The sequence below is a fragment of the Dendrobates tinctorius genome, unplaced genomic scaffold (assembly GCF_039654945.1).
Source record: "Dendrobates tinctorius isolate UK_male_01 unplaced genomic scaffold, ASM3965494v1 ptg000081l, whole genome shotgun sequence".
Lineage (NCBI taxonomy): Eukaryota > Metazoa > Chordata > Amphibia > Anura > Dendrobatidae > Dendrobates > Dendrobates tinctorius.
Window position 1 is genome coordinate 21,553,125 of NW_027361749.1, and position 24,079 is coordinate 21,577,203.

The window sequence follows — 24,079 nt, forward strand, 5'->3', positions numbered from 1 at the left end:
GCCAACAGTATCTAAGGCGTGCTCGAGAACTATATTCGAGTCGCTGAGGCTGAATGTCTCTCGGCTGTTGACAGGCAAAACACATGCAGAGATTTCCTAAAACAGGCAATCCCTACATGTGTTGCAGCTGCGGGAGTATTAACATGTTATTCTAGCACGCCGAAGTCACTTGTTAGCACCCAAGCATGCTGGGATAACACCTTAGCCGAGCATGTTCGCTCATCGCTAGTTATCTGTTTGAACAGCTCCAGTGCCACCACACTCTGGTGGTCCCCAGTGGTCTCACTCCACTTCCTTGCAGTGATGCTAACACTTGTGGCTTCATGTAGAGCATGAGATCGCCAAGGCCAGCGATTGGCTGTTGTGCTCACGTTAATGTACAGCATGTCATCACTGTAAATCAAGTAAAAAATGACCACTGGAGACTTAAAAGGTATTTTCCCATAAACAAAGTTAGTTTTAAAGTTTATTTTAATCAATAAATCTTGGAATAACAATAAGTTTCACAATTGGGGGTGTTTAAATAAAATGTTCCTGTGCTGAGATAATCTTATGTGTCCCTGCTGTGTACTGTGTAATGGCTGTCTGACCGTACAGGAACATTGTCTTGTGACACATCTCGTGGGCAATGGGGAAGGGGGGGTTGGGCGAGAAAAAAAAAAAAAAAAAAAAAAAAAAAAAGGGTATACATAAATTATTTCCCTCCAGCATTATGTACAGATCACCGGCCCTCAGGGTCACATACTGTATATCACAAGACTATATCACACGGCAGCTGGAAGTGACGAACTCTGTATGGACAGGCGTTACCTGAACCACGGAAGTGTATGCGGCTGTGCCAATCTGCCCTCTCCCTATTAGGAAGACAGGCACACTCAGCCGAGCCGAGTAGGCATGTGTATTGGGGGGGACGGGACCAGGGAGAGCTGCCACATTAAGTGATTATAGGTGCTTGGGGACAGTGTTCTGGAACCTATAGAAGTGTTATGTAGAACTGCACAAAGAGCCATACTGGTGGCCCCATCCATATTGGCCAGCAGAATGGTCACGTGATCGGCAGCCTGTACTCAGACAGGAGCGCATACAGTGGAGCCAATCACCCACACTGCAGTACACACCAGCCTCCCAATACACGCTGCCCCCATACACAGTCCTGCTCTCGCCGCAGGCACGCTGTGCACAGCGTCTTATGTCAGTGATGGAGAAGCACCAGTCATGCTGCGAACAACCGGCAGCGGTCAGGATCAGTCCTGCTCACAGACAGACCACTACATAATGCAGGCTCTCCAGACAGGACTGCTGTACTAAATATATGTACTCCTGAAACTAATAATTACCAGGGATGTTTTCTGAGCACTGTGATTTGTGATGTTCCTCTGCTATCCCTCCTGGAAACAGAAGCGTCTAACACTTACTGCCCAATCAGCTATCATGTGGAGACAGCTACCCAATAAGGGAGGCGGTAACATCTAGGGGTCCATCTAGTCATACACTTTCAGGGGAACGTCCAGAGGCAGAAGCAAGTATAAGAAAATCAAGGTGCAAGCAATCATCAGGAGCCTCTGAGCAGTGTGATGAAGCCCCTCAGTATAGACCCCAGGACCACACACAGGAGCCTCTGAGCAGTGTGATGAAGCCCCTCAGTACAGACCCCAGGATCACACACAGGAGCCTCTGAGCAGTGTGATGAAGCCCCTCAGTACAGACCCCAGGATCACACACAGGAGCCTCTGAGCAGTGTGATGAAGCCCCTCAGTACAGACCCCAGGATCACACACAGGAGCCTCTGAGCAGTGTGATGAAGCCCCTCAGTACAGACCCAAGGACCACACACATGAGCCTCTGAGCAGTGTGATGAAGCCCCTCAGTACAGACCCCAGGATCACACACAGGAGCCTCTGAGCAGTGTGATGAAGCCCCTCAGTACAGACCCCAGGAGCCTCTGAGCAGTGTGATGAAGCCCCTCAGTACAGACCCCAGGACCACACACAGGAGCCTCTGAGCAGTGTGATGAAGCCCCTCAGTAAAGACCCCAGGATCACACACAGGAGCCTCTGAGCAGTGTGATGAAGCCCCTCAGTACAGACCCCAGGATCACACACAGGAGCCTCTGAGCAGTGTGATGAAGCCCCTCAGTACAGACCCCAGGATCACACACAGGAGCCTCTGAGCAGTGTGATGAAGCCCCTCAGTACAGACCCCAGGATCACACACAGGAGCCTCTGAGCAGTGTGATGAAGCCCCTCAGTACAGACCCCAGGACCACACACACAGGAGCCTTTGAGCAGTGTGATGAAGACCCTCAGTACAGTCATGGCCAAAAGTTTAGAGAATGACACAAATATTAATTTTTACAAAGTCTACTGCTTCATTTTTTCCTAATGGCAATTTGCATATACTCCAGAATGTTATAAAGAGTGATCAGCTTAACAGCAATTACTTGCAAAGTCAATATTTGCCTAGAAAATTAACTTTATCCGCCAAAACACATTTCAACATCATTGCAGCCCTGCCTTAAAAGGACCAGCTAACATTGTTTCAGTGATTGCTCCATTAACACAGGTGTGGGTGTTGATGAGGACAGGGCTGGAGATCAATCTGTCATGATTAAGTAAGAATGACACCACTGGACATTTTAAAAGGAAGCTGGTGCTTGGCATCATTGTTTCTCTTCTGTTAACCATGGTTATCTCTAAAGAAACACGTGCAGTCATCATTGCACTGCACAAAAATGGCCTAACAGGGAAGAGTATCGCAGCTAGAAAGATTGCACATCAGTCAACAATCTATCGCATCATCAAGAACTTCAAGGAGAGGTTCCCTTGTTGCCAAAAAGGCTCCAGGGCGCCCAAGAAAGACCAGCAAGCGCCAGGACCGTCTCTTAAAAGTGTTTCAGCTGCGGGATTGGGCTACCCGCAGTGCAGAGCTTGCTCAGGAATGGCAGCAGGCAGGTGTGAGTGCATCTGCACGCACTGTGAGGCAGAGACTCTTGGAGCAAGGCCTGGTCTCAAGGAGGGCAGCAAAGAAGCCACTTCTCTCCAGAAAAAAAAACATCATGGACAGACTGATTTTCTGCAAGAGGTACAGGGAGTGGACTGCTGAGGACTGGGGTAAAGTCATTTTCTCTGATGAATCCCCTTTTCGACTGTTTGGGACATCTGGAAAACGGCTTATTCGGAGAAGACCAGGTGAGCGCTACCACCAGTCATGTTTCATGCCAACTGTCAAGCATCCTGAAACCATTCATGTGTGGGGTTGCTTCTCAGCCAAGGGAATGGGCTCTCTCTCAGTCTTGCCTAAAAACACAGCCATGAATAAAGAATGGTACCAGAATGTCCTCCAAGAGCAGTTTGGCGATCAACAATGCCTTTTTCAACATGATGGAGCACCTTGCCATAAAGCAAAGGTGATAACTAAATGGCTCAGGGAACAAACTCCCCAGATCTTAATCCCATTGAGAACTTGTGGTCAATCATCAAGAGACGGGTGGACAAACAAAAACCTTCAAATTCAGACAAAATAAAAGCATTGATTTTGCAAGAATGGAATGCTATCAGTCAGGATTTGATCCAGAAGTTGATTGAGAGCATGCCAGGGAGAATTGCTGAGGTCCTGAAGAAGAAGGGTCAACACTGCAAATATTGACTTGCTGCATTAACTCATTCTAACTGTCAATATAACCTTTTGTTACTCATAATATGATTGCAGTTATATTTCTGTATGTGATAAAAACATCTGACAAACACATAAAAACCAGAGGGCAGCAGATCATGTGAAAATATAATATTTGTGTCATTCTCTAGACTTTTGGCCATGACTTTACAGACCCCAGGACCACACACAGGAGCCTCTGAGCAGTGTGATGAAGCCCCTCAGTACAGACCCCAGGAACACACACAGGAGCCTCTGAGCAGTGTGATGAATCCCCTCAGTACAGACCCCAGGAACACACACAGGAGCCTCTGAGCAGTGTGATGAAGCCCCTCAGTACAGACCCCAGGAACACACACAGGAGCCTCTGAGCAGTGTGATGAAGCCCCTCAGTACAGACCCCAGGAACACACACAGGAGCCTCTGAGCAGTGTGATGAAGCCCCTCAGTACAGACCCCAGGAACACACACAGGAGCCTCTGAGCAGTGTGATGAAGCCCCTCAGTACAGACCCCAGGAACACACACAGGAGCCTTTGAGCAGTCTGATGAAGCCCCTCAGTACAGACCCCAGGATCACACACAGGAGCCTCTGAGCAGTGTGATGAAGCCTCTCAGTACAGACCCCAGGACCACACACAGGAGCCTCTGAGCAGTGTGATGAAGCCCCTCAGTACAGACCCCAGGACCACACACAGGAGCCTCTGAGCAGTGTGATGAAGCCCCTCAGTACAGACCCCAGGATCACACACAGGAGTCTCTGAGCAGTGTGATGAAGCCCCTCAGTACAGACCCCAGGATCACACACAGGAGCCTCTGAGCAGTGTGATGAAGCCTCTCAGTACAGACCCCAGGACCACACACAGGAGCCTCTGAGCAGTGTGATGAAGCCCCTCAGTACAGACCCCAGGATCACACACACAGGAGCCTCTGAGCAGTGGGATGAAGCCCCTCAGTACAGACCCCAGGATCACACACAGGAGCCTCTGAGCAGTGTGATGAAGCCCCTCAGTACAGACCCCAGGATCACACACAGGAGCCTCTGAGCAGTGGGATGAAGCCCCTCAGTACAGACCCCAGGACCACACACAGGAGCCTCTGAGCAGTGGGATGAAGCCCCTCAGTACAGACCCCAGGATCACACACAGGAGCCTCTGAGCAGTGGGATGAAGCCCCTCAGTACAGACCCCAGGACCACACACAGGAGCCTCTGAGCAGTGTGATGAAGCCCCTCAGTACAGACCCCAGGAACACACACAGGAGCCTTTGAGCAGTCTGATGAAGCCCCTCAGTACAGACCCCAGGATCACACACAGGAGCCTCTGAGCAGTGTGATGAAGCCTCTCAGTACAGACCCCAGGACCACACACAGGAGCCTCTGAGCAGTGTGATGAAGCCCCTCAGTACAGACCCCAGGACCACACACAGGAGCCTCTGAGCAGTGTGATGAAGCCCCTCAGTACAGACCCCAGGATCACACACAGGAGCCTCTGAGCAGTGTGATGAAGCCCCTCAGTACAGACCCCAGGATCACACACAGGAGCCTCTGAGCAGTGTGATGAAGCCTCTCAGTACAGACCCCAGGACCACACACAGGAGCCTCTGAGCAGTGTGATGAAGCCCCTCAGTACAGACCCCAGGATCACACACAGGAGCCTCTGAGCAGTGGGATGAAGCCTCTCAGTACAGACCCCAGGACCACACACAGGAGCCTCTGAGCAGTGTGATGAAGCCCCTCAGTACAGACCCCAGGATCACACACAGGAGCCTCTGAGCAGTGGGATGAAGCCCCTCAGTACAGACCCCAGGATCACACACAGGAGCCTCTGAGCAGTGTGATGAAGCCCCTCAGTACAGACCCCAGGATCACACACAGGAGCCTCTGAGCAGTGGGATGAAGCCCCTCAGTACAGACCCCAGGACCACACACAGGAGCCTCTGAGCAGTGTGATGAAGCCCCTCAGTACAGACCCCAGGACCACACACAGGAGCCTCTGAGCAGTGGGATGAAGCCCCTCAGTACAGACCCCAGGATCACACACAGGAGCCTCTGAGCAGTGTGATGAAGCCCCTCAGTACAGACCCCAGGATCACACACAGGAGCCTCTGAGCAGTGGGATGAAGCCCCTCAGTACAGACCCCAGGACCACACACAGGAGCCTCTGAGCAGTGGGATTATGGGGGATTGCTTAGAACTTTCCTAGTGCAGTGATGGAGGATGCCGGGGTCTTGTGCGGGCTTTATGGGCCATGTAGTCCTTCTGCCGTCTTCTCTAGGCTCCGCCCCCGCTCCCCGGGACGAACACTACAGTACTCTGCCTCTCCGGCTGGCGGCGCGCTCACACTGAGCAGCACTGACCGTGTTCTTCTTCTGCACCATCCGCTCCATCTTCTTGGCGATGCGGATGATCTCCTCCCCGCCGGCCTCGCTCATCTTGGCTTTTCCCGCACAGCAGCAACGGCGTCACTCACAGCCCGCAGCCGCGATACCAACACTCGGAGGAAGAGGCAATTTCCCGCTTAGCGCGTCCTCCACACTCCGGCCGGAAGCTGCTGCCGACACTGCTGGAAAGCGAGGCCGCGGCCGTGTTGTCAGTACACGCGGGCTCTGCCTCTTCCTGTTACTAGTGATGGGGCCGCAGCCCCGCCCAGATCATCGTGCGCTCGTAGTCCTTCCTAGAGGAGTCTCCAAGGACAGCGCGCCACCTCGTGGCCGGAGGTGGAGGCGCAGGGTGACCGCATTTCAGACTGCCAGTGCGAGGTGCAGGTAACTTTCAGGCAGTGTGAAGGAGGAGGGGCTTCCGTTCTAAAATTAAAGGGATTGTCCACTACTCGGACAACCGCTTCTTAACAACTATATTTTTCCTCAGTAATACTATAACACCTATAGACTAATCCGCTGTGCACTGCAGTGATGTCAGTGCTCGCTCTCCTGGGACATAACAATGTCACGTGACCCCTGCGGCCAATCAGCAACGGCTTTACTCTCCCCTCTTCCAGACCAATCAGACATCCGGGGATTGACAGCTGCGGCTGCCCTCTCCAAATGTCAGTTACACCTGAAGGTGGAGAGAGAGACGGCAGCGTTTATTGGCTGCACGGAGAACCGGTGGCGCCCCCTCCTGGAACCTGACCAGCACCACAACTGGGTCTAGGCCAGGGGAACAGTTATTGAGAAGGGGGCCGAGGAGTGGACAACCACTTTAATTTTTTTTATTTTGCAGAAAATAAATATTTCTTCAGAGCGGGAATCATAGTGGAACTGGCCCAGATTATATACCAGCTGCTGCATGCATTGTTAGAGGGGCCATCCCTCCTTTAACATACCTCCCAAATTTTGAAGAAGGGAAAGAGGGGCAAAGGGGCAAATTTTAGGCCATGCCCCGACCACACCCTTTTCACAACTAGTCACACCCATGTCCACGCCCCGACCGTACCCATTTAGCACTGCTGATCACACTGACTGGTACTGAGGGCACAGTGGCTGGTACTGAGGAAGAGAGAGAAAAGAAAACAGATAGAAAGGAGAGCGAGAGAGAAAGAACATAGAAAGAGAGGAAAGAAAAAACAGAAAGAAAGAACAGAGAGAGAAAGGGGAAAGAAAAAACAAAGAACAGAGAGAAAGAAAGGGGAAAGAAAGAACAGAGAAAGAAAGAAGGAACAGAGAGAGGAAGAGCAAGGAAGAATAGAGAAAAAGAGGGGAAAGAAAGAACAGAGAGAGAAAGAGGGGACAGAAAAAAAAGATCAGAGAGAGAAAGGGGAAAGAAAGAACAGAGAGAGAACAGATAGAAAGAAATAAGTGAAAGAGAGAAAGAAAGGGGAAAGAAAGAACAGAGAAAGAAAAAGAAAGGAAGAACAGAGAGAGAAAGAAAGGGGAAAGAAAAAGAAAGAACAGAGAGCGAAAGAAAGGGGAAAGAAAGAACAGAGAGAAAGAAAGAACAGAGAAAGAAAGAGGGGACAGAAAAAAAGAACAGAGAGAGAAAGAAAGAGGGAAAAGAAAGAACAGAGAGAGAAAGAAAGTGTCATGATCCCAGTGCAGGTTTTTGAGCTGCACACCTGGGGTTAATGTCTGGAGCTCGGTTCAGGTTTTGACCTGGACACCTGGGGTTAATGATTGTGGCCTCTTTCTGGTTCTGGGAGAGCTTCTTAAACCCCTGGGAAGCTTCAATCCCTGCCAGTTATACTTTTGCCTTTGGCCTAGTGTGCTGACCCCTGTGTGCTTGTTTGTTGCTATAGCTTGTTTATATGGTTCTGACCCGGTTCTGTTTCCCGTTGTGAGTTTGCCTGTTGATTTTGTACTGCGTTATTATCTCTGTGTATGACTCATTGCCTGTGACCTGACTAGAATCATAGAATCGTAGAATCGTAGAGTTGGAAGGGACCTCCTGGGCCATCTGGTCCAACCCCCTGCTCAAAGCAGGATTCGCTAAATCATCCCAGTCAGATGTCTGTCCAGCCTCTGTTTGAAGACTTCCATTGAAGGAGAACTCACCACTTCTCGTGGCAGCTTGTTCCACTCATTGATCACTCTAACTGTCAAAAAGTTTTTTCTAATATCTAATCTGTGTCTCCTCCCATTCAGTTTCATCCCATTGCTTCTAGTCTTTCCTTGTGCAAATGAGAATAAGAAGATCCTTCTACAATGTGACAGCCCTTTAGATATTTGTAGACAGCTATTAAGTCTCCTCTCAGTCTTCTCTTTTGCAAACTAAACATTCCCAAATCCTGCAACCTTTCCTCATAAGACATACTCTCTGCTCACCCCTCTTGTACTTTGCAGCTATCTCTGTGTGTGACTCATTGGCTACGTCCTGACTATTCTCCCTGTCTATGCCCCTTGGTAACTTTGTCTCGCAGTTACCCTGCTAGCAGTTCTCTTGCAGCTCCTAGCTCTGTGGAGTTTAGGCCACGCCTCTAGCAGTCACGTGCTTCAGGTCCTGCGGCTCTGAAGTACACATCTACTCGGCTGCTGCCCGCTCCACAGGTATCTTTGAGCACTGTTCGCTTTACTCAGGACACGCGCACTGGCTCAGTGAGCAAGTTCAGTGCGGTGTTCCTGACATTATAACTGGCCTACAATTTTTTTTTTCTCCTCCCTTCTGCAGCATGGATCCAATGTGTGCTTTATCTGAGCAGGTGAAATGCTTGACTCAGTCACTGCAGAAGCTTAGTTTGGAACACCAAGCTCTGGCCCAGTCCCAACGGCGGGTGGAGGACTCAGTTCAGGGGGTGCTTTCCGCAGGCTTCCAGTAGGTGGGGAATAGAGATGTCATTTTAGTCCCACCTGAATCCCCGGTTAAATTGCCAGATACATTTTCTGGTAACAAGGATGATTTCAGGGCATTTAAGGAGGGCTGTAAGCTCTTTTTCTCTTTGAGACCCCGCTCCTCTGGGGATGAGAAACAGAGGGTGGGGGTGGTGATGTCCCTGCTTAGGGGGTCCCCACAAGCCTGGGCATTTTCGCTTTCCTCTTCTGCCCCTGAGAGAATGTCTGTGGATGTGTTTTTCAAAGTCTTAGGGCTTATTTATGATGAGCCTGATAGAGTGCGGTTGGCTGAGGACAAGGTGATGAGTGTCTGTCAGGGGGAGCACTCGGCCGAATGGTTCTGTACTGAATTCAGACGTTGGGCAGCCGACATTTCCTGGAGTGATGCCGCCCTTCGGGGGCTGTTCCACAGAGGCCTGTGTGAACATCTGAAGGATGCTTTGGCACTTCATCCTCCGCCTGACTCCCTGGAGGATGCCATAATCCAAGCGATTCGCATGGATCGCAGGCTGCGGGCTAGAGGCATTATGCAACGGTAAGCACCATTATTCTTCAGTGGAGATGAGACCCGGACTCTTCCTATGGCTATGGAGGTGAGCACTGTCACCTGTGAGGGAAAGGAAAGAAGATGCCGCCGGGAAAAGCAGTTGTGCTTCTATTGTGGGAAATCTGGACATTGGAAGAAGGACTGCCCCTCCTGTCAGTCATCCTCCAAGATGGCGGGAAACGACTAGGTCTAGGTAGTAGTCGAGGAGGCTACCCAGACCTTCAGGTACAATTTTCCTCATGTGCAAAAATGGTGCTGCAGGTGGAACTGGAACTTGGTTATGGTCCTGTTCAGACTACTGCATTTATTGACTTACGGTTCTGCTGTGAACCTGATTGATACCAAGGTTATGACTCTTATTAAGATAGGGACAGTCAGGCTTCACGATCCTGTTAAACTTGTGGCAATTGACTCGTCTCCTCTTACCCAAGACGGTATCCGTTGCAGGTCTGAACTTTTTTCTCTAAAAGCGCGTTCCACTTGTGGAAAAACTAAGTTGTCTTGTGCTAGATAACTTGCCTGCAGGACTGGTACTGGGGATGCCTTGGCTTCAACGCCATAATCCTACCATTGATTGGGTTACAGGGGAAATCACTCAATGGGGATGCAATAATAAATGTGGTAACCTGGGACATCTTGTTAACACTGTTAAATCTGTGTCTGTGTCGTCTGTCGGTCTGGAAGGTATTCCTGAGTACCTGAAGGATTTCAAAGACGTTTTTTCCGAAAGTGAGGCTGAGGCGCTGCCACCACATAGACCCTAGGATTGTGCCATTGATTTAGTACCCAGAGCCAAGTTACCTAAGGCTCGATTGTTTAATTTGTCTGGGCCTGAGCGCCAAGCCATGAAGGAGTACATAGCTGAGAGCCTCCGCAAAGGGCATATCAGGCCTTCTGTGTCACCTGTGGCAGCAGGGTTCTTCTTTGTGAAGAAAAAAGATGGTGGTTTGCGGCCGTGCCTCGACTTTCGGGAACTGAACAAGATAACGGTTAGGAACTCTTAACCGCTTCCCCTCATCCCAGACTTATGTAACCAGTTAGCTGGGGCCCAATGGTTCTCCAAGTTAGATCTGTGGGGGGCCTACAATCTGATAAGGGTTCGGGAAGGGGACGAGTGGAAAACGGCATTCCTCACATCAGAAGGACTCTTTGAGAACCTGGTAATGCCGTTTGGGTTAACTAATGCACCCGATATTTTCCAAAATTTCATCAATGTTGTGTTTTCTGATCTGATAGGCCGTTTTGTTACTATTTATTTGGATGATATTTTGGTGTATTCCCCGGACAGTCAATCTCACTTGCAACATCTAAAGACAGTTCTCCAGAGACTCAGGGAGAACCAATTGTTCGCTAAATTGGAAAAATGTTCGTTTTTTGTACAGGAGCTGTCTTTTTTGGGGTTGATTGTGTCCTGTGAGGGGTTTCGTATGGATCCTAAGAAGGTGCTAGCGATCGCTGACTGGGTTCAGCCTCGAGATCTCAAGGGGCTCCAGCGCTTCTTAGGATTTGTGAACTATTACCGGAGATTCATTAAAGGTTTCTCACAAGTGGTTAAACCACTCGTGGATCTTACCCAGAAGGGCGCTGATGTAAAAAATTGGTCTGTACTCGCTAAGGAATCCTTCTCAGCGATTAAGAAATGTTTCATGTCTGCCCCGGTGTTGGTACAACCTGACCTGTCCAAACCATTCATTGTGGAGGTGGATGCTTCTGAAGTGGGGGTGGGGGCTGTGCTGTCCCAGGGTCCGGCCACCCTTACCAATCTCAAACCCTGTGCCTTCTTCTCCAATAAGTTCTCTTCAGCTGAGAAAAACTCTGATGTAGGCAATAGGGAACTTCTTGCGGTCAAGCTGGCGTTTGAGGAATGGAGGCACTTTTTGGAAGGGGCGGCTCACCCTATCACGGTTGTCATGGATCACAAAAATTTGGCATACCTTGAATCTGCTAAGAGGCTTACTCCTAGACAAGCCCGTTGGTCACTTTTTTTTCACGATTTCGGTTCTCCATTACTTTTCGACCGGGGTCCAAAAATGTTAAAGCGGATGCCCTGTCCAGAAGTTTAGATCCAGTGTCTCCCCCTGAGCCGCCGTCCTCCATTCTTCCCCCAGGGGTGGTAGTGGCGGGGGTCTCAACTGAGTTGGAACAAGAAATTCTAAGGGCTCAGGCCCTAGCTCCGGCAACCAGGCCAGGGGATAAACTGTTCCAGATTCATTGCAGCCTAGACTTCTGCAGGAGTTTCATGAGTCTAGGCTGAGTGCTCATCCGGGTCTCACGGCCACTAGAGAGGCAGTAGCCAGGGGTTTTTGATGGCCTTCATTAAGGTCCGATGTCAAGGAATTTGTTTCTGCTTGTGGCATGTGTGCCCGTTCCAAAAGCTCGCATAACCGAACGGCTGGGGAACTCATACCTTTACCGGTTCCTGATAGGCCATGGACTCATCTTTCCATGGATTTTATTTCCGGCCTTCCACCTTCCAGGGGCAATACCGTGATCTGGGTGGTGGTGGATAGGTTTTGTAAACAGGCCCATTTCATTCCCTTGGCAGCATTACCTTCAGCAGAAACATTGCCAAGGTTGTATGTGCAGCATGTGGTCCGATTGCATGGGGTACCCCTGAATGTTGTGTCTGACAGAGGTGTGCAGTTTGTGGCCAAATTTTGGAGGGGGTTCTGTATGAAATTGGGCATCTCACTCTCCTTCTCGTCGGCATATCACCCGGAGAGTAATGGTCAGACAGACCGCACCAATCAATCCCTGGAACAAATTCTCAGGTGTCTGACCTCCGCCAGACAGGAGGATTGGTGTGATGCGTTACCGTTGGCTGAATTCGCTTTTAACAACCGGGTGAGTCAGTCCACCAACATGTCCCCATTCCTGATCAACTATGGGTTTAATCCGCATTTTGGGGAGATTCCGGTTGTCCAGGGGCAGAGGGGTCCGTTCAACGGTTAAAAAACCTCTGGGCTGAAGTCCGGCGTAATATCTCTCGGGCCCAGGGGAGATACAAATATTTTGCGGACAAAAAGAGAGCCTCGGGAGACATGTTTCAGGTGGGAGAGAAGGTTTGGCTCTCCACACGTAACATCAACTTAAAGGTACCATCAGCTAAGTTGGGACCAAAGTTCATTGGTCCGTACGAGATTATGGAGATAGTCAACCCAGTGGCATATAGGTTGCGTCTCCCCGCCGCCTTAAAAATATCTAATGTGTTCCATAAATCTCTGTTGAAACCCGCAGGATCTGTCAAAGAGAACTCTTAGTCTGTTGTTCCTCCAGTGCTGGTGGAGGGTCAATTGGAGTATGAGGTCGGACATATTGTGGACTTTCAGCGGGTGCGCCGTACCTGGTCCACTGGAAGGGATATGGACCAGAGGAGTGCTCATGGGTCCCTGCTCGCTCGGTACATGCAGATCGCCTGTTTCTGGCTTTCCATGCCAAGTACCCGGGGAAGCCTGGGGGTCCAGAGGCCCCCCGTTGAGAGGGAGGTACTGTCATGATCCCAGTGCAGGTTTTTGAGCTGCACACCTGGGGTTAATGATTGTGGCCTCTTTCTGGTTCTGGGAGAGCTTCTTAAACCCCTGGAAAGCTTCAATCCCTGCCAGTTATACTTTTGCCTTTGGCCTAGTGTGCTGACCCCTGTGTGCCTGTTTGTTGCTATAGCTTGTTTATATGGTTCTGACCCGGTTCTGTTTCCCGTTGTGAGTTTGCCTGTTGATTTTGTACTGCGTTATTATCTCTGTGTATGACTCATTGCCTGTGACCTGACTACTCTCTGCTCCCCCTCTTGTACCTTTGCAGCTATCTCTGTGTGTGACTCACTGGCTACGTCTTGACTATTCTCCCTGTCTATGTCCCCTGGTAACTTTGTCTAGCAGTTACCCTGCTAGGAGTTATCTTGCAGCTCCTAGCTCTGTGGAGTTTAGGCCACGCCCCTAGCAGTCACGTGCTTCAGGTCCTGCAGCTCTGAGGTACACATCTACTCGGCTGCTGCCCACTCCACAGGTATCTTTGAGCACTGTTCGCTTTACTCAGGACACGCGCACTGGCTCAGTGAGCAAGTTCAGTGCGGTGTTCCTGACAGAAAGGATAGAGAGAAAGAACAGATAGAGACAGAGAAAGAAAGAAGTAAAGAAATAAAGAAAGAGGGGAAAGAAAGAAGGAAAGAACAGAGAGAAAGAAAGAACAGAGAGAGAAAAAAGAAAGATTAGAGAAAGAAATAACAAGAGAGAAAGAAAGAGGGAAAGACAAAACAGAGAGAGAGAAAGAAAACGAGAAAGAAAGAAACCGAGAGAGAGAAAGATTCTATAAAGATACTATAGCAGCCGGCTCCCATTGTAATGCCCACCTGAGCCTCCCGATGCAGGACATATCATGATCCGCTCACATGGCCGGCATCCCCGATTCCAAGGCAATGCTGCTGTCTGCGCTGTCGGAGGAGGACACGGTGATGGATCTGAAGCATTCCTTGAAGTGTTTTCATGGTTCCGTCACAATCTCCTCATGAAATTACCAAATTTCCGATCAGCTTCCAGCACATCACTTCCGGTGGACCATCATGTGCGAGTTTTAAAGTGCTCCTTGGGGCTCCACCGTTTACACCTGTGTCTGCGGGAAAAGTAAGCTCCCGGCCGGGACAGCAGGGCAGACTCTCAAAATCTGGACTGTCCCGCAGGATCGCAACGGTTGGGAAGTATGAATGCTTCCCACCATACACCTTGTACACGCACGGATCCGCACACCTCATACACACACGGTTCTGCTTTGTATGCCTCGTACACACTTGGCTCCGCTCTGTACATCCCGTACACACACGGCTCCGCTCCGTACACACACGGCTCTGCTACTACACGTCGTACACACGCGGCTCCGCTCCGCACACCCCGTACACACGGGGCTCTGCTCCGCACACCCCATACAAGGCTCCACTCTGTACACCTCGTACACACATGGCTCCGCACTGAACACCTCGTACACACGGCTCTGCTACATCCACCCTGCATGAGACCGTGACAAAGATGTGCAGTACTGTCAGTGACCGGCTACTTCATCCTAAATGTGAGAGGGAGCGCTATCGAAAGTCCTTCCTTCCTGCTGCAGTTAGGCTGTATAACCAGCACTGTCCAAAACGGAGAATGACCCAAACAGAGAACTGATAGATCCAAAGTTGTGACAGTCCGGTTACATTTTTTTTTTTTTTTTTTTTTTGTATATGTACCTACCTACTGTCAATGTAATGTTGCTGCTGTAATGCTCTGAATTTCCCCATGGTGGGACGATTAAAGGATTATCTTATCTTAAACCCCTCCTGACCCCACACAGAAACTTCATCTCATCCAGCACAATGACAACCAGCACAGCAGAGTCCTGCAGCCACAGAGGCCCCTGATCATGTGACCCCTGACTCCTCTCCTGTAACCTCATCACAGGTCCTGTGCGCACAGCCACAGAACAGCCTAGCGACGTCATTGCAGGCTGTGAGGGGCTGCGGTGGGTCTCTGGGAGGGCGAGGATGGGGTCGGTGCATGGGGTCGTGGCGGCTCAGTGCAGTGCAGGAAAAATAGAGTCCCGGACGGGACGCCGGTGGGGGGTCAAAAACGGGACTGTTCTGTGAGAATCGGGACGGTTGGGAGGTATTCCTTTAATACTATGGTCCACCTTGTAAAATAAATGCCCCATAAACTTGTAGGGATGTGGACAATCGTGCTGTGTGAACAGTGTCATGCGGTTTAACATGAAATAGTGATGTGCGTCTTCTGTAATGTGTTATGGTCATGTATGTTGTATTAATGTGACTGGTGTACAGAGCGAGGTGAGCATACCATAAGTACAGGGTGAGCCATTTATATGGATACACCTAATAAAATGGGAATGGTTGGTGATATCAGCTTCTTGTTTGTGGCACATTAGTTCCCACCCACTGGGCTACTTCTATCTGCAGTGTTGCTACCAGTGTGTCAAGAGTGGGAGAAGAGGGTTGCATTGACAATCCAACACAATGGGCAGCACTTTGTACACATTTTATAAGTGGTCATAAACTTGTAAATAACAAATGAAAGAATAAAACCAAGCACACCATTCTTTTTCTTGTGAAATTCTCAATAGGTTTGATGTGTCACATGACCCTCTTCCCATTGGAAAAATAAAATTGGATCCAAAATGGACGACTTCAAAATGGCCGCCATGGTCACCACTCATCTTAAAATATTTCCCCCCTCCCATATACTAATGTGCCACAAACAGGAAGTTGATGTCACCAACCATTCCCATTTTATTTAGGTGTATCCATATAAATGGCCCACCCTGTATTATGCTTACTATATATAGTAAGTGGTTTAGCAGCAGCATAGGACACAGGATAAGAACAATAGGTTTAGTCTATAAGATAGGAAATCGTTAATGATAGAACTAGCCCAGTGGGTGGGAGCTAGTGTTGATAAAAGGGGGGCACTTCTTGATAGTGTGTGGTTAGAGCAGTGCAATGTCAACGTCAGGTGCAGCGGGCTGCTAGGGGCAGCAGGGACCTGTTATAATAATTGTAATAAAGTCCTTTCTTTTATATGCGTGTATGTAGATATGAGTGTGTATGTGTATATATATATATATATATATATATGTATGTATATGTATCTATGCACATGACTGCATATATGCCATTTATTTTTGCTTAAGACTTTGAAACTCTTTTCAGCTGACTGTATTGTAAAGACATGGGTGTTACTTTTGGGCGTTACTTTTTGTGAACGTTAGCTGGCTTTCCTTGTCTTGCGTGACTTCTCTGGTAACTGTAGATAAGGATTTCTAACAAGCTAAGCATATTCCATGTACTCTTTTTTGCAAACGCAATATGTTTCTACACCCTTTCGGCTTTGCTATTTAAACTCTTAAGAATATGTATTGAGTTAGACAGAGGACGGCCCACACCTGGTGTGGTCGTCATTCTCTCTCCATGCCCTCATGTCCAATAAAGAAGCATCTTACTTATTCAGGTCTGGACGATTTCTAATTGGAAGACTGAAACTCCCTTGACATTTTGGTGCGTTGGCCGGGAATCCAACACCTTTCCCTCACCGGTGAGTACTGTAAACCGTGCACGGGGGAGTCTAGAACTCCTTAAGTAAGTCCTCCGCCTTAACATTAGGCGTCACCAGGGGCATTAATCGGTTATCCCGGTCTGAGGGAAAGTGACGGATTCCGTATAGTCTAATGATCTCTGGGAATCGTCTGTATCTGAATACAGGTAAGAACATTTAATAATTTTCATTATATTCGGTAACCTTGTTAATCCAGTATGAATGTTATTTTAGGAATTGAATAGGGAACTGGTAGACTTTTCCAATTGGGGTTAGTGAGAGGTTCCTGTATGTTGGAGGTTTACATGCAATTGGAGTTATAATAACTCCTGTAAGTTGCGAAGCTCTATAGATTTGGGGTTTGTTTGTTCTTTTAAGATATTCCTCTGAATAACAATAATCTTTATTTTTTATTTTTTGAATGGGTACAAAGCCAGTGTGAGAAGGCTACTGTGGAATAAAAAACTCTGTGTGCACGTTAAATTGATCTAGATGGGAGAATCGAGGGAGATTCTCGTCGGATTAAGGAATCCGCTGGATTAACCTAAAATAGAACCCAGTATAAGATGAATTTTTGCCGGTATTCTGTTTTGTCTTCTGTACTTTGTTGAATGTTGTTTTCTGTTAAGTGTTCTGTTTTGTCTGTCTTTTAAAACTACAAAGAACTAAAACGCCATAAATATATGTTTTATGTTACACATGAGACTCCTTGAATGTTATCTTGAGTGAATGTATGAGGATTAATATAAATATAAAATCCTGACTGTATTAGGCTAGTTTCACACTTGCTTTTTTTTGCAGCGCGTTTTTCCCGCAAAAAAATGCATTGAAAAAACGCATACAAAAGCATACAACTGCTGCGTTTTTTTCAAGCATTTTTATGAGCATGCATGAAAAAAACGCAGCGTTTTTATGCGTTTGTATGCGTTTTTACCGCGTTTGCGTTTTTTTCCAACATTAGGTGGCCCCTCACACTAACCCAAACCATGACTTTACTAACCCTAACCCTGACCCTAACCCTAACCCTGACCCTGACCCTAACCCTGACCCTGACCCTAACCCTAACCCTTAACCAAATCATACTTAACCCTAACCCAAACCCTAAACCCTAACTAACCCTAACCCTAACCCTGACCCTAACCCTAACCTTGACCCTAACCCTAACCCTAACCCTGACCCTGACCCTAACCCTGACCCTAACCCTAACCCTGACCCTAACCCTTAACCAAACCATACTTAACCCTAATCCTGACCCTAACCCTGACCCTAACCCTTAACAAAACCATACTTAACCCTAACCCTGACCCTAACCCTGACCCTAACCCTTAACCAAACCATACTTAACCCTAATCCTGACCCTAACCCTGACCCTAACCCTTAACAAAACCATACCTGACCCTAACCCTAACCCTGACCCTAACCCTTAACCAAACCATACTTAACCCTAATCCTGACCCTAACCCTGACCCTAACCCTTAACCAAACCATACTTAACCCTAACCCTGACCCAAACCCCAACCCTAACCCTGACCCTAACCCTAACCCTAAACCCCCTTAACTAACCCTAACTCTAACCCAAACCCCTAAATTCCATGGTTAAAAAAAAAAACGCATATGCAAAAAAACGCATACATGAGCATGCCAGTGCGCACATATGCGCATCCATAGGCTATAATGGCCATTTTTAGCGCAAAACGTGCGCATATGTGCGCATGCGCTTTTTTGCCGGGCCAAAAAATGCAACATGCTGCGTCTGGAAAATACAAACGCACACCCCAAAAAAACGCAGCGCATGAAAATCGCATACATGCGCTTACAAGCGCGCAGGTATGCGCACCCATGTTAAATATAGGGGAAAAAACGCATGCGCACATATGCGTTTTTTTCCAGCGCTAAAAAACGCAAATGTGAAACCAGCCTTAGGGAGTCCAGTAGGCGTGGTCAACAGTCATCTGTGGACTGGAGACAAATCATAGGTTATTATAGTGGTATAAATCACCTAGGTACATGTCACCTGATCCCCATAGAGAATATTCTATGTTGTTTTGTTATGTGTTTTTCTTTTAATAACACAGAGTGACTGAACCCTCCTCGTTTCACTGAGGAGAGTCTGCACCTGTGGTGCTCTGAATACCTGATATTAAGAACGGGAACGTCTCTGTATATAAAGAGGCGGTGTCATTGGACTTTATCTCAGCACTTCAGGAATAGGAGTACGAGGGAACTTTAATAATCTCTTGTCTTATATGTCTCTGTGTATGTGTGTATGTCCAGTCTCTAACTATGGAAGCTGTTGTACGTTGTGAGTATATGTATCTGTCATATCAGTGACCATACTCCTTGGGGATTTTCATGTTTGTTACACTGTGTTGTCACACTCGTCCTTACAGGTCTTCATTGGACGGAGATGGCAAGATATAGAGATACAAGCTGGTAAATATCTAGGACATAGTGTAATCAGTGAGGATTATTTAGATCCTGGATATTAGTAGCAGTAATTGAATTGTTGCTGTTGCTATTTTATCTTCTTGTTGACATATGAATTTCACTGATATTTGTCAAACTTCTTAAAAGTGGGTAGAAATCCATTGTGCTCCAGGGTTTATATTGTGTATAGTCCTCATCTTGTTGTTTGTCTTTTTCTTGTGTATAAGAATTTTATGTAACATCATTATGGGACTTTATCCCATATATGTGTGTGTATATATATATATATATATATATATATATATATATGTATTTTTTTTTTTTTAAGACCTTGTCCTCATTGTAAGGCAGGATTGTTATTGACCATTTCATCTGATGGCTGGAAAGTTATTAAGATTGTACCAAGAAGGTATCCCTGGAATGAGACTGGATATGGTCCTTTTTCATCAGGTACCCAGAGATAACAGTCTTCAGATCAGATGTGCAATGTGTCCTTATTGGTAACTTATAGGCCTAACTTATATATTATAACAAATAGAGAGTGAACATTCTATATCGCTGACATTGTCTTTTTTAGTCTTGAACACTAGGAGAAGGCACCACCCAGAGCAAACAGTCCTGAGGGTGGGAGATAAGCTGTTAGCATGAGATGTGTTGTGGAATGTGGTTTTGGTTTTGAGATAAGAATGGGCCACCAGGAGACCCTGAATGTGTCTTTTGACAGATGGGTTGCATTTGATGATAAACTTAGTTTCATAAAATGTGAAAATTTTGTACAAGAAATGTGTAATGAGAGGAAATATTTAATTTGGCTAAAATAGAAATACATTTATAAAACACTGTATTTCCAGAAGTAACTCTCCTTGTGGGAAGCCATGAGGTCACTTTTCTTGTTGATTCAGGAGCCACTAGAACCTTAGTACATCCAGAAGAGATACCGACTATTGGACTGTCTGCTGCCTGCATAATGGTAAAAGGAGCAAGTGGTAAGACACAGAGAACCATTGTCTACGCCTGTGGAGACACCGGGCCCTCGGCACAGGTAAAAGTGCAGTTGCACAAATTATATTATCAGCTGTGTGGGAGAGATATGATGCAACCCCTGAGCCCGGGAATAATTCCTACTGCTGCAGGACTATAGGTGAAATCCATGGCTGAGACAATGGTGATCCAGGGGTATGGAGTATCTAAATACTATTACAGTCTAGATCTAATAACTGCAGGACCATCCTTTATTACTGAGTCCTTCATCAAGGAAGCAATAGATAAAGGTATATACAAATGTAGATGTTCACACACCTGAAGGACTACTACTTTATTAAAAACGTAGAGTAGGACCCCCCACATGAGATTGCCTTGGCGCGGCGGGGTGGCTCAATTGAATTGATCAATTTTTTTGCCAAATATCTAATTTTGAATACAGTTAGATATTATGTGCATATGCACTTTATGTTATGCGTTCTAACCTTAAGCAGCGCTGGCTTCTTTTCTTTTTTTGCATGTTGGTTTGTGGCTGACCACCACTTTTGCCGTGCGCGCTGGGTTATGTTCGCCATTTTTTCTGTGTTCACTGTGATGGATCTAGGCTGCTGTGCACACACACAGCAGCCCCGCCCTGCCCCAAGCTTTATTTAATTGTGCACCTGTGTCTGAACCTGCATTGCCCTTCATCTATGTTTGCTGGTCAGGCAATGTGTGGAGGCTAAACCTGACATGTCTGCATTCAGACCTGGTTGGCCTTCATCCGCACTTGCTTTTTCTGGCTTCATGGGAGCGATCCAGAAATGCTCAGGTACGGATTGCACTTAAAGTGGTCTTGCTTTTAATGTATCTAGGAGGCCGTAATGGCACAGTGTTTATTAAAAACGTAGAGTAGGACCCCCCACATGAGATTGCCTTGGTGCGGCGGGGTGGCTCAATTGAATTGATCAATTTTTTTGCCAAATATCTCATTTTGAATACAGTTAGATATTATGTGCATATGCACTTTATGTTATGCGTTCTAACCTTAAGCAGCGCTGGCTTCTTTTCTTTTTTTGCATGTTGGTTTGTGGCTGACAACCACTTTTGCCGTGCGCGCTGGGTTATGTTCGCCATTTTTTCTGTGTTCACTGTGATGGATCTAGGCTGCTGTGCACACACACAGCAGCCCCGCCCTGCCCCAAGCTTTATTTAATTGTGCACCTGTGTCTGAACCTGCATTGCCCTTCATCTATGTCTGCTGGTCAGGCAATGTGTGGAGGCTAAACCTGACATGTCTGCATTCAGACCTGGTTGGCCTTCATCCGCACTTGCTTTTTCTGGCTTCATGGGAGCGATCCAGAAATGTTCAGGTACGGATTGCACTTAAAGTGGTCTTGCTTTTAATGTATCTAGGAGGCCGTAATGGCACAGTGTTTATTAAAAACGTAGAGTAGGACCCCCCACATGAGATTGCCTTGGCGCGGCGGGGTGGCTCAATTGAATTGATCAATTTTTTTGCCAAATATCTCATTTTGAATACAGTTAGATATTATGTGCATATGCACTTTATGTTATGCGTTCTAACCTTAAGCAGCGCTGGCTTCTTTTCTTTTTTTGCATGTTGGTTTGTGGCTGACCACCACTTTTGCCGTGCGCGCTGGGTTATGTTCGCCATTTTTTCTGTGTTCACTGTGATGGATCTAGGCTGCTGTGCACACACACAGCAGCACCGCCCTGCCCCAAGCTTTATTTAATTGTGCACCTGTGTCTGAACCTGCATTGCCCTTCATCTATGTTTGCTGGTCAGGCAATGTGTGGAGGCTAAACCTGACATGTCTGCATTCAGACCTGGTTGGCCTTCATCCGCACTTGCTTTTTCTGGCTTCATGGGAGCGATCCAGAAATGCTCAGGTACGGATTGCACTTAAAGTGGTCTTGCTTTTAATGTATCTAGGAGGCCGTAATGGCACAGTGTTTATTAAAAACGTAGAGTAGGACCCCCCACATGAGATTGCCTTGGCGCGGCGGGGTGGCTCAATTGAATTGATCAATTTTTTTGCCAAATATCTCATTTTGAATACAGTTAGATATTATGTGCATATGCACTTTATGTTATGCGTTCTAACCTTAAGCAGCGCTGGCTTCTTTTCTTTTTTTGCATGTTGGTTTGTGGCTGACCACCACTTTTGCCGTGCGCGCTGGGTTATGTTCGCCATTTTTTCTGTGTTCACTGTGATGGATCTAGGCTGCTGTGCACACACACAGCAGCCCCGCCCTGCCCCAAGCTTTATTTAATTGTGCACCTGTGTCTGAACCTGCATTGCCCTTCATCTATGTTTGCTGGTCAGGCAATGTGTGGAGGCTAAACCTGACATGTCTGCATTCAGACCTGGTTGGCCTTCATCCGCACTTGCTTTTTCTGGCTTCATGGGAGCGATCCAGAAATGCTCAGGTACGGATTGCACTTAAAGTGGTCTTGCTTTTAATGTATCTAGGAGGCCGTAATGGCACAGTGTTTATTAAAAACGTAGAGTAGGACCCCCCACATGAGATTGCCTTGGCGCGGCGGGGTGGCTCAATTGAATTGATCAATTTTTTTGCCAAATATCTCATTTTGAATACAGTTAGATATTATGTGCATATGCACTTTATGTTATGCGTTCTAACCTTAAGCAGCGCTGGCTTCTTTTCTTTTTTGCATGTTGGTTTGTGGCTGACCACCACTTTTGCCGTGCGCGCTGGGTTATGTTCGCCATTTTTTCTGTGTTCACTGTGATGGATCTAGGCTGCTGTGCACACACACAGCAGCCCCGCCCTGCCCCAAGCTTTATTTAATTGTGCACCTGTGTCTGAACCTGCATTGCCCTTCATCTATGTTTGCTGGTCAGGCAATGTGTGGAGGCTAAACCTGACATGTCTGCATTCAGACCTGGTTGGCCTTCATCCGCACTTGCTTTTTCTGGCTTCATGGGAGCGATCCAGAAATGCTCAGGTACGGATTGCACTTAAAGTGGTCTTGCTTTTAATGTATCTAGGAGGCCGTAATGGCACAGTGTTTATTAAAAACGTAGAGTAGGACCCCCCACATGAGATTGCCTTGGCGCGGCGGGGTGGCTCAATTGAATTGATCAATTTTTTTGCCAAATATCTCATTTTGAATACAGTTAGATATTATGTGCATATGCACTTTATGTTATGCGTTCTAACCTTAAGCAGCGCTGGCTTCTTTTCTTTTTTTACCATGTATTGTAGGTATTGTAGGGGTCCTGATGTAAAATATGGGAATTTTCATGCTCTAGATTGTTCTTTGCACACCATATACTGGAATTATAAAGGGAACTGTGCCGTCAGTTGTAAACTGTCAGAACAAATTAAATTGTTGTTTTTGCTTTTTAGAGGCCCCGTGCCACATGTTTCCCTCTCCAGATGTAAAGGTAGAACATGGAAATTCCTTGGTGATTTTGTTGAAGAGTGTAAGGAAAGTAACAATGGGAGGATTTGGGCGATGGCTCATTTTACAATGCCAGACTGCAGGCATATTCACAAGTACTAAAGTGGAACACCATTTCTAAACCCAGTGTCCACCTGCAGCGAGGCGGGGGAACGAGTGAGAAATGCTGATCCTTTCCTAGAATTAGAGGAAGAATTGACCACATACCCAGAATCTTTGTGGTCCTCATGACCTGCAGATGTGGGATTGATAATAAGGGTGATTATACCCTGTCCAGCTCACCTTGTAACACAACCTTGTTTCCAGTAGGGAGGACGCCCCCATCTGTAAACGAGGCTGTGATAACAAGAGCCCCCACAGTGCCAGACCCCCATACTCTCCTGAATGACTGGAGGCCGGAACATAAGGTCTTTACAGTGATATCAGTAATGTCTTCTTCAGCATCCTGGTACATCCAGAGAGCCAGGTTTGGTTTGTATTCATATATAAGGGGAACAGGTATACATTCACCGGAATCCCACAAGGGTACTGTGAATCACCTACTATTGTTTTCCAGGTAAAATTGGCTAACCTAGCTCAATGTGAGTCACCAGAAGGGAGCCAAATGCTCTTATATGTGGATAACATGCTATTGGTACTTAAAAAAAAAAAAAAAAAAAAAAAATTGGTAACCAAAGGGGTTATCTTTAAAGATGACCTATATGTA

At 47.2% G+C, this 24,079-nt stretch overlaps 1 protein-coding gene across 2 annotated transcripts in view; it reads right to left on the bottom strand.

Moving 5' to 3' along the window:
- Positions 1-6,540, bottom strand: part of TCEA1 (transcription elongation factor A1) — a 54,563-nt gene extending 48,023 nt beyond the window's left edge. The window contains exon 1 of one of the 2 annotated variants that reach the window (XM_073583818.1): positions 6,009-6,540. In XM_073583818.1, coding sequence (XP_073439919.1) covers positions 6,009-6,083 — 75 coding nt within the window. In that variant the 5' untranslated portion in view covers positions 6,084-6,540. The remainder of the gene's footprint in view (positions 1-6,008) is intronic. The other variant, XM_073583817.1, reaches the window with a different exon arrangement.
- Between the last annotated feature and the right edge of the window lie 17,539 nt (positions 6,541-24,079).